At 40.4% G+C, this 10,254-nt stretch overlaps 2 protein-coding genes across 3 annotated transcripts; both read left to right on the top strand.

The window, feature by feature from the left end:
• Positions 1 to 714: 714 nt before the first annotated feature.
• ASDURF (ASNSD1 upstream open reading frame) lies at positions 715 to 7,213 on the top strand. Of its 2 annotated transcripts, XM_080398866.1 has the most exons (5): positions 715 to 867; positions 2,349 to 2,402; positions 2,941 to 3,016; positions 3,885 to 3,984; positions 7,104 to 7,213. In XM_080398866.1, the coding sequence occupies exons 1-4, from the start codon at positions 793 to 795 to the stop codon at positions 3,953 to 3,955; spliced, it is 276 nt and encodes a 91-aa protein (XP_080254992.1). In that variant the 5' UTR covers positions 715 to 792; the 3' UTR covers positions 3,956 to 3,984; positions 7,104 to 7,213. The 2 variants fall into 2 exon arrangements, with proteins under 2 accessions (XP_080254992.1, XP_080254993.1); XM_080398867.1 differs by lacking the exons at positions 715 to 867; positions 7,104 to 7,213 and adding an exon at positions 926 to 1,194 and having other exon boundaries at positions 3,885 to 4,024.
• ASNSD1 (asparagine synthetase domain containing 1) lies at positions 3,978 to 8,803 on the top strand (the record flags this gene model as incomplete). Its single annotated transcript, XM_080398857.1, has 3 exons — positions 3,978 to 5,459; positions 7,104 to 7,285; positions 8,400 to 8,803. 3 exons carry the CDS (start codon positions 3,978 to 3,980, stop codon positions 8,659 to 8,661), a joined length of 1,926 nt encoding a protein of 641 aa, XP_080254983.1. The 3' UTR covers positions 8,662 to 8,803.
• Positions 8,804 to 10,254: the final 1,451 nt, after the last annotated feature.

Raw genomic sequence — 10,254 nt, 5'->3', positions numbered from 1 at the left:
CTTAATTTTTTTGTTCCTCAGGTGTGATTGAAAGACATTTTCAAAACCTTCTGGTCACACTAGTTGGCTCCTTTCACCATTTCTCAACCTAAATTTATTTATGATAGCAAATCACAATAATATTATTTGTCCTCACACTATTATCATCCTGCCATTTAACTTCCCTAAACATATTTATAAAGACAGGTGCATCACTGCTATGTATCTATAGTAGAATGGAAGAAACAGAGAATTGTTAAGGCTATCGTCTACCCAAGAGGAAAACATATAATTTTATTATCTGTAAATGTTATATAATTCATCTCTCCCCTAGAACACCTTTAAGCAAACTGCACAAAGGTATTTCAGCGCAAGCTGCCCGACTCCAGCCCAGGGTCACCACCACATCAAACAGTTTCAAGGCAAAGCACTTCCTTTTATTTTTCGTTTTATCTGGTTTTTTTTCACGCTCCACAAGGCCCACAGGCCAAACACCTGAGCCTTGCCAGCGCCTCGGGGACAAGGTGAGAACTCACCCAGGCCCGAGAGTTCTACCTGCGCGGCAGGACGCGGCAGGACGCGGCCGGCCCCGGGAGGAGCGAGTCGCCTCACGCATTCCTGCCACTCACACCCCCATCGGCTGCCGCGCCGCGCCGCCCCGCAGTGCCCCGCCCCGCCTCGCCCCGCCTCCCCTCGCTTCGCCCCGCCCCGCGCGTGCTCAGTGCTGACTGGTGCTTGCGCATGCTTCGCCGCGGCGGAGGGGCCTGGCTGCCGGTGGCGTTGTGTGGCAGACGGGGCCCGCTTTGAGGGGCCATGTCGTGTCGGGCGTCGCGACAGGAAGAGGGGGAGAGCGCGAAGCTGCGGCACAAGGAGGAGCTGAGTCGGAGGGTGAGCTGAGGCGGCCTGCTGCCGGCGGGGGAGGGGGAGCGCCGCGGGGCGGCCTGAGGCTGCGGCCCTGCCTCCCCGGCGCGTACCCCGGGGTGCTCTGGGCTGCGCAGCCCGGGGCCGTGCTGCTGAGGGGGCCCTGCGGCCTCGGGTGTGATCAGGGCGCTGATGCGGCGGGCGAGTCCTGTCAGGAAGCCGGGGCTCCTGGTAGGGGGTTCTCGGCGGGGAGCGTATGTCGTGTAGCGAGTGCTTGTCGGCGACGCTGTTGGCTCTCTTGTCAAGATGGGTTTTTTTGGTTCTTACTGCTCTAAATTGAGCTTGAAAAGTCAGGTGAGTCACCGTGAAGTTTTTCTGTAGTATCTACTTCAGCTGTATCTGCTCAAAAAGTGCCAAGGGATTTCAGCCACAGTCTGGCACTCCTAAATCTGCTCTGTTTTCCATAGTGCCAATAACTTTGTTTAGTCTGAAACCTGTCAAGTCCTATGGAGCTGCTTTCCCTCAAAAAATGACTTCTTTTCCATGTGGCCATACTGTGTAAAGTCAGTGGTATTTTTGATTGCCTGGGAAGCTGTAAAGCTAAGATGTAATAGTATGGCAGGTTGTAACTTCAGTTATCCTTAAGTGGCTGGTGTAGTCCTTAGCAAAAGATGACACTGCTGTTTTGTCTGTTGGAATTGTACATATAAGACGTTCATATAGCTGATGGGAAAGCTGTCTTTTCTGTATGCCACGTTCAGATTGGCTAACTGAATTCTGTGGCAGCTTTCTACCGTAGCACCAATTCCAGGAGACAGAGGAAGAATAAAGAAAACCGTTTTGTTTTTTCAAACAAAAGGCACTAATTGCCCTCTGACCAGATTTGGGGGTTTGGGGGTTTTTTTTGGCTTTTATGATGGTCCTCCTGATGGCTCTTTAGCATTCACAGCTGTCACTGCAAAAGAATATGGGAATACCTGCCACCTCTGCCAGTGCAGTTGAACAGGGTGGCACATCCCCCTAAGGAAGTTTGTGCAAAACTCCAGAGCAATGGAAAAACTTCTGTTGCTCTTAATACAGATTTAGGGCGTTCGGGTATTTATTGGTTTCATTTTGAATCTGGAGAAATATCTGTGATTATGAAGCGTGTTGTAGATATTATGCTAGATTTTGTTTTCTGAAGTTATTTAATGTTTTATTAGTTCTGTACAGTTTTTTCTTCTGAGGGAAAAAATGTGGTCTCAGATTGTAAATAGCTAGATGTACTGTGACTTGCCAGTAATGATTGCTTTTAAGGATAGGAGAAATATCAATCCATGCAAGATAACCTGTTTCTAGAGCAGTTATTTTAAGTATTTCTTTTTTCAAATGTGTTTATATCTACTTCCACAATGGTCTGTTTAGAGAAAACAGCTATATGTGCATGTAGTTGTCATAAAATATCAGTAAGCCTGTTCACCACCAGCATTATAAAATAATTAAATTGAAGTGTATCTTTTGCCTTTCAGATTAAAGAGCAGAAGGTTGTAGTTGATGAGCTTTCTAATTTGAAGAAGAACCGGGTAAGTATCTACAAATTTGCTTTTGACAATTTCATTTTAGCATCAGAGAAACAAGCATAGAGGCAAGAGGGGAAACAGAATCGGAGCACACTGTCTCTGATTTGTTGTAATACAGATATGGTCTGCTGTTCTCGGAGTGATTTGTCCTACAAATTATTTGATTATGTACACTTGTACAGTGTAACACAGTATGTTGTTGGGGTTTTGGGTCTTTTTATGTTTTATCTGAGTTATTTTGTTAAGATGTTTGAATTGATCAGAAGCCTTCATCAAGTATTCTTAATTTTCATGTGTACGCATTTTTAAATAGAAAGTGTTCCCTCACATATGAGGAAGAGAGAAATGCAGAATAGACATGGATTGATCATAAAATGTTTTTGATGGTACGACAGTAGGATGATGGTGGTGTCAGGGCAGAACTTACCCTGTTTGTGTGAAAGTGAAGGGCTGTCTCAGTGGACCTACCTCAGCTTGTGCTGCAGTGTGGTTGCCCAAGTTTGTTGCTTTGACTTAATGCAACATTGTTTCTCTTTTACAGAAAGTTTACAGGCAGCAACCCAATAGCAACATATTCTTCCTTGTAGACCGAACAGAAACACTGTCTCAATGCAAAAGTAAGTTTGCAGCCTTAGCTGTTAATGATTTCAAAGTTATATTAAAATAAAAAACTGGCAACTGTGTATCAAATGCGAAGTAGACTTCAGACGGGTGTTTGTCTTCCTGGATTGGATTAATGTGAAAGTGTTTCCACTTGATCCATGGATGTGGTAAAAGAGCAAGTGCTAAAGATGTAGGAAGAGGGAGAGCATCTGCCCAGGAGAGGTGTCACTGTGCTCAGTGCCCTTTGGGAAGCTGTATAGTGCTTTGTTTTTTGGTTTGTTGGTTTTTTTTTTTTAACGGGACAAAAACACCTAAAAATATCATGGGATGACTGGGAAGAAAATAAAGACAAGTTAAACTGGAGGTTAAGCTAGTAATCTTTAGGTAGCTGAGGGAATGGATCTGTAGGATTATGAAGATAGGAGAATGGATGATAAAGAGAGTTGACAATTGAACAAACCTTAGAAATGCATAAATTTATTTTCTGGAACGAACAATTGCTACTTTGATTCTCTTTCCTTTGATTTGAGTTAATAGTGTTGACATTTCACTTGTTATTTCAAATGTGTAAATCATACAGGCAATATAGGCAATAGTTGGCCATTCCCCTAATACTTAATCTTGTAGTGTGGCTGTCTTTAGGAGAAAAAAAATATTGTAATATTTGTATAATGAAAGAAGAATAAGCTACAGTGAGCTATAGTATTAATATAACACAAACATAGGACTTTTGTTACTTAACGTTTCATGCTTACCTCATTAGTTGAATAAGTGGCTGGAGTTACTCATTTCATTGATACACACAAACTTATCTACTCATAAACTCACTCATAAACTTATCAGTTTATGAAACTGATTATTCATGGTTTTTCTCTTATACAGATACATTAGATGAATTAAAGAAGGCACATCAGGAGATGGAAAATTCAGAAAAGACCAAAATCAAGAAATAGTCCATCTGAATTCAGAGTCACCATGTGTGGTATTTGTTGTGTTGTTACCTTGTGTAGCCAGCATGCTATTCATGATTTCTTTAACGAAGGCATGCTCTGCCGTCTTAGAAGAAGAGGACCAGACAGTAGCCAACGGTTGATAAAAGCTGCTTCTGATCTCTCTTATCAGTGTCTGTTTTCTGGTCATGTACTTCACTTGAGGGGACTGTTGACTCCTCAGCCTCTGCAAGATGCCAATAACAATATTTTTCTTTGGAATGGAGAAATTTTCAATGGTGTGCATGTAGGAGATCTAGAGAATGACACTGAAGTAATGTTTCGTCATCTTGCATTATGCAGTAGTGAAGTGGACATTTTGTCACTCTTTTCATCAGTTCAGGGTCCATGGTCTTTTATTTATTATCAAGCATCTAGACACAGTTTGTGGTTTGGTAGAGATTATTTTGGTCGTCGTAGTTTGCTTTGGCAGTTTGGTAATGAGGTTGACAGTACTTTCTGTCTCACATCAGTAAGTGTTTATTCCAAATCAGGTAACCAATGGCAAGAAGTCCCAGCATCTGGAATTTTCAAAATTGATCTCAAAGCTTGTGCAGCAGCTAAATCTTTGTCTTTATCGTTGTTTCCATGGAAGTATAGCTGCACAGAGAAAACAGTAGAAGAAATATTCATTAGTGTTCTGGACCAAGTTTCAAAAGATTTACCGAACCACATACATCTTGTGATGAATGAATCAAAACTATGCCTCAGAGCACCAGTTATACCCTTAAATAAAACAATTCCTGAAGCTTCGGGTGAATGTCCAGGCACTGATATTAGCAATAATATCCATATGGTTTCTGTAAAAACCCTTCAAGGATTTGTTGCAGAGGAACACAAGAAGAAATTAGTCCATCAGTTTCTTGATGTTTTAAATGAAGCAGTGAAGAGACGGGTTTTATTTCTTTTTAGAGGTGAAGATCAGAAAACAAGAGAAGTTCCAAGCATATCTAACAGGAAAGCACATGTTGCGGTACTCTTCTCTGGTGGCATTGATTCTATGGTTATTGCAGCCCTTGCTGATAAACATGTGCCTTTAGAGGAACCGATTGATCTTCTCAATGTAGCTTTCATGATAAAAGAAAAAGCTAAGCTAAAGGGTACCACTAAAAAAGATACCAACCGGGAAGCACAGCTTGATTTGCTTTGTCCTCAAGAAAGTTGTCAACATCTTGGTGCTAAAACTGGTGCTCATCTATCTTGTTTTGATGTTCCAGACAGAATCACTGGTAGGGCAGGACTGAAAGAATTAGAAGCCATTAACCCTTCAAGGACATGGAACTTTGTGGAAATTAATGTTACACTAGAGGAATTGAAAAAATTGAGGCAACAATGCATTAATCACCTAATTTATCCACTGGATTCAGTATTGGATGACAGCATTGGCTGTGCAATTTGGTTTGCTTCCAGAGGGGAGGGTTTTATCAGTAACCAAGGAGAACTGAAGCCATATAAAAGTGTGGCAAAGGTACTGATATTTTTCTTGTTTTCTGCCTTATGCTTGACCTGTGAATGTAAAAACAGTTCTGTTGTTTCAGAAATCGGCAGAGGTCTGTAATATTCATAAGGCTTCTGAAATTCAGTGGCAGAAGGTGGAATAGCTTTGTAATTATCATCTTTGTGTAATTGTGGAGTTAAAATCTGCATTTGGTTCTTTCAGCATGTAATGTGTATGGCTTTTCATTGAGCTTGGATAAGGAACAGTATGACTTGGGGGGAAAAAAATAATAACCATCATCTATCATTTTGGGTGTTTCAACTCCAGTAGTGGGTAAGAGCTATTCAGTCCAAGTTGAATAAGTTAACAAATATAGAGATAAAAGTTAATTAATTATTAAGTAATATTGTTTGTGCCAGCATCCCAGCTCTTGTAAAGTTACCAGTCTTTGTTTAGGCATGCTATTTATGTGACAAAATAGCAAATTACAATGGCAGAAAAGATGACTACTTGGATTTTTTTTTGTAATTAGAGTCTAATTGAATGGCAGAACTAAAAAAAGTAGCTCTTTCCTTTTTGTAACTTAATTTCATATAGGTAATATTAAGTAAAGGCTTTTTAGTGTCGAGATTATTTTCTTGGGAATTTGATTCTTATTTCTCGCTTCCTGATTCCCTGATGGTTTGTGTGGGGAAGAATAAGAATGAACTGTTTAATTTCAGCAATTTGCAGTCCACTGCTACCTTTTACTTGTTGAGGTTCATGTTACTTTTTTTCCTAATTGCTAGATCCTAAACCCACAAAAATAAACCCAATAAATGCGATAGTTTGCTTAAAAACTACTATTGTAGAACACAGTTGGTTTAGTTGACTGATCTACTTCAGGATGTGCATCTCAGATTTGCAAAACATACAAATTCATCTTAGGTCTGGAATATGTTGAAATGGGTCATGAGTTAGTAACACTTGCTCTTTACGTTTTATTTTCCCATCAATTACTGCTGTGCACAGGTAAAAAATCAGTTGGCCGCTAGCTGGTGTCAGATTAGTAAAATATGCTTGCCTGTTTAAGTTAAGAGACTTCCACTTTCATAGTGAATTGCTGTTGAAGGCACAGTAATGGACCAGCTGTAGTAGTGTTTTTTCCTCTTGATAACATTTTATGTATTTACTGAACAGACAGAACAATATGGGACACTTACACTTTGCATAATGCGCCTGGTAAATTAATGGTAATCTGGGTGTACGTTCAGATAACTAGAACACATGGCATACCACGTAATCTTCAGCAACAACTTTTTTGATAAAGGCTGGTGTTTAACAAATGCTGTTTATTGTAATAGAAACTAACAAAGACATACTTCAAAGATACTGCTGTGTTTGTGACACATACGGCGTTATTTTGGTGTTTTTTCCTTGCACCAGTAGAAATGTTTGCGTGTACTTTTAGGTCTGATGGTGAACCTATTTCAAGTTTTCAGTGGCTTTATTGGAAGCTGTTTCAGGCTCTGTAAATACATAAGGCACATACCATCATGAGAGGTGATATATTTAGATGATGTGTATTAAAGTTATTCTCCATAAGATGTAGTTAAACATTTAAGATCCATTACATATCATTACATATTGTTAGCTTGCATAGATCCTAAGTTTTCTTTTATTCTGTTTTCTTAGGTTGTGCTTACAGGAATTGGAGCAGATGAACAGCTTGCTGGGTATTCTCGACATCGTGTTTGCTTCAAAAAATATGGCTTAGAGGGTCTGAATAAAGAACTTGAAATGGAGTTAAATCGCATTTCTTCTAGAAATCTTGGTAGAGATGACAGGATTATTGGTGATCACGGAAAAGAAGCCAGGTATTATTGTTTTAACCTGAAGCAAAGCTGGTTCTTCTGGTTAGATTGTGCTTGTAACACTCCAACAGAAAGCTTAATTGAAACTTCTATGCATTTTGTTGTCTCAAGTTCTGTTGCAGTTTTGTTACTGTACTGTATTGTGCGTTGGTTTGGTTTTTAAGAAGTGGTCTGTAGTACTGTGGAAATGTTACTTAAGGAAATGTGGCAGACTGAATATTGGACTTTTATCTAGAAGTTTTAAGAAGCAGCAACAGATGTTGAAATAGGCAAAACTAAGTTGGTTTTATCACTTTAAGTGGTTCTGGTGTGGTCATTTGGGGAGTGACTTTGGAGAATGACTACATAACATAGAAACCATGTATTCCTGTCCATGCAGTAAAGGCATGATCATTATCCACTACATTTCCTGGATGTTAAGTCAGAATAGTTAAAGACCTATTTTATTTGTGTTTACTTCCTCCGTGCTACTACCAACTTGCAAAAGATTCCTTAGGTGTTGTCCGGTAGCAGAGACCACTCAGGTGCATGAAAAGTCTTTTCATGTGCCCTTTGTGCTAGTGTGTTTCCAAATCTGTTCTTAGCTGCACATGGTCAGTTTAGCAATAAACAAGTTGCAGTGGTGGATGGGCAATGCTGCCATTCGTGCATGCAGTTAGGTATGAACGCCTGGAATTTGGAATGTTGTCAGTATTTGTTCTGTAAATGTTTGGTTTTGTTTCACAGCTACAGCGTAGCTTCCTATAGTGTTTTTAAATACTTAGAAGTTACCTTGAGAAGTGTTATTTTGTCTTGCTCTTCCATTGTATTTTCTGATTTTCTTCATAATTGTTTTGTATAAACCCAACGTTTCTGATGCTTGTTCTTACTCTTTTTCTTAGCTTGACTTTTGAAAACTTCTAGGCCTCTGTATTTAGACATGATATATTATGTTTTCTTTCTCCAAGACAGTAATTGCTTTGGAGACTTGTCATAGTACTATGACACTAACATTTAAGTTACATCTATAGTTAGGAATTGACACAGACTCAGGTCTTTGCATGGGGCAAAGGGGATAACTGAGACTATTTGTATGAAGTTTTTAAAGGGTCTTTGCCCATTTGTATCTTTCCTTCAGGTTTCCTTTTCTTGACGAAGATGTTGTTTCATTCCTCAATTCTCTGCCCATCTCAGAAAAAGCTGACTTGACTTTACCTCGAGGAATTGGTGAGAAATTGATTCTGCGCCTTGCAGCCAAGGAGTTGGGCCTTGCAGCCTCCACCATTTTGCCAAAAAGGGCTGTACAGTTTGGATCTCGGATTGCAAAACTAGAGAGCAACAGTGAAAAAGCATCTGACACATGCAGCAGGCTGAAGTTACTTTCAATAGATGAACTATAAAGCTACATCTTGAGATGCTGCATTTATTCTATATGTAAATTCAGTAAATCTTTGGAGTTTTCTTAGAATGTTCGGTCTGTTTTTTTACATACTTGGACAATATTATTAATGATCAAAATAATACATGTAGATGTGTACTAGACTCACTGTGAATGCATCCTCGGGAGGGGAGGGGATACTGGGCTCTGGGGAAGAGAGGATAGCCACAAGTTGGCTTTCTCACCATTCTCTGCTGCTGTTGGTGTCGCAGAAAGCCTATTTGTTGTGTGCATTGAATTCAGTGCAGCAGATTTTCCTCTGTTGTGGAACAGGGCTGGTCTGCAGCTGTGCTTTAGGAGAGGGTTCAGGTTAACGGTTTTAGGAGGGAGAGCGCAGTCAGGAGCTGGCCTGGGTTGCCAGAGCCAAAACCGGCTGAGGGCCTTGGGCCTTGTCGCCTCTTGGAGATCTGCCTTCCAAGCATCATTGCTTTCCTTTCCGTTACTTGAGAAACAGACAACCCACACATACCCGGGGTGTTTTGGGGCCATCCTGTGCAGCCTCCCAGTCCTCAGCCTGCTCTGCAGGGCTGTGTTGGTTGGTGGTCCCCAGTCTGGGGCTCCCTCTGCTTCTGGAGAAACTGGGAAGCTCCCTCCAGGCTGCTCTTTGCCCCTTTTGGCTCCCTGGCTTGCTACCTCTCCTTTTAGCTTTAGTTCTGCTATTTTTACTTCTAAAGCTGCAAAGTAATTCTATCGAGGAGTATCTCTTTTAGGCAAAACAAAAAAGTAGCTCAAAAAAACCCACCAATCCCCCCCAAAAACCCTCCACTAACCAAAACCAAACACTGTGGGTGAGTGCATGGATGCAATCACGGGGTTGAAACAGAAATGTGAATGGACTTCCTCTGAAGAAAAGCTTGAGTTAACTTGTCTTTCTAATTGTGTATGGAAAGACTGCAAAGTTAATGTAGGAAAAAACAGATACGTGCTCTCCAGTGCTTTTGGTAAGGTCAGAGCTTAGTACTCAGCACGCTACCTTACAGTTCTAGTTTTTATGTTTGTCCAATTAAGTAGAGAAAGGAAAAATCGTGCAGACCTGCCCCCCCCCCCCCCCCCATTTTCATACAAAGCATAATATTCCTACAAAGTTATCTCTGAGGGGGTAAGTAGATTTTCAAAATAATTTATCAAGTCTGTAAAGAAATATTTATTTAAAAATCTTAAGTTCCAGACTGCTTCAAGGCACTGGCAGATTTCTTACTGGTGCTCTGAGGAAAGCTGACTCCCTAGTACCTTACCCTGGGATTGGGTTCTCACATCGCGCCCTAACGCAGGTGGAGATTGGACCAAGAGGAATATTAGGCTGATGAAAGGCAACTATTATTTATTATTTGTTATTTCTGTAGTAGGTTTCTAGTGTTGGAGCATTCCTAGAAGTTACGTGTCACCTAGGACCCTAAGAAAAAAATTTGTACTTTTTGTACCCAGGCAAATAGTTTCTTTTTCCAAACTAAGAGGCCTCTGATATGTAGAGAGACATAAGAAATAATTTTGGAAGGCTTCTAAATAGTTTTAAGTAGTAGTTTTAAAAAGAAACCATTTAATTTAACATTGGCAA

Source organism: Falco punctatus (genome assembly GCF_963210335.1).
Source record: "Falco punctatus genome assembly, chromosome: 8".
Taxonomy (NCBI): domain Eukaryota; kingdom Metazoa; phylum Chordata; class Aves; order Falconiformes; family Falconidae; genus Falco; species Falco punctatus.
Note: the sequence above shows the minus strand (reverse complement) of the source record. Positions and strands in the feature narration are given on the sequence as shown.

What these genes read in the sequence shown, in the direction of transcription:
- ASDURF (XM_080398866.1), top strand. Translation starts at nt 793, where the DNA reads ATGTCGTGTCGGGCGTCGCGACAGGAAGAGGGGGAGAGCGCGAAGCTG. An exon ending in CTAATTTGAAGAAGAACCGG is followed by an intron (nt 2,403 to 2,940) that starts GTAAGTATCTAC and finishes TCTCTTTTACAG; the next exon opens with AAAGTTTACAGGCAGCAACC. An exon ending in AACACTGTCTCAATGCAAAA is followed by an intron (nt 3,017 to 3,884) that starts GTAAGTTTGCAG and finishes TCTCTTATACAG; the next exon opens with ATACATTAGATGAATTAAAG.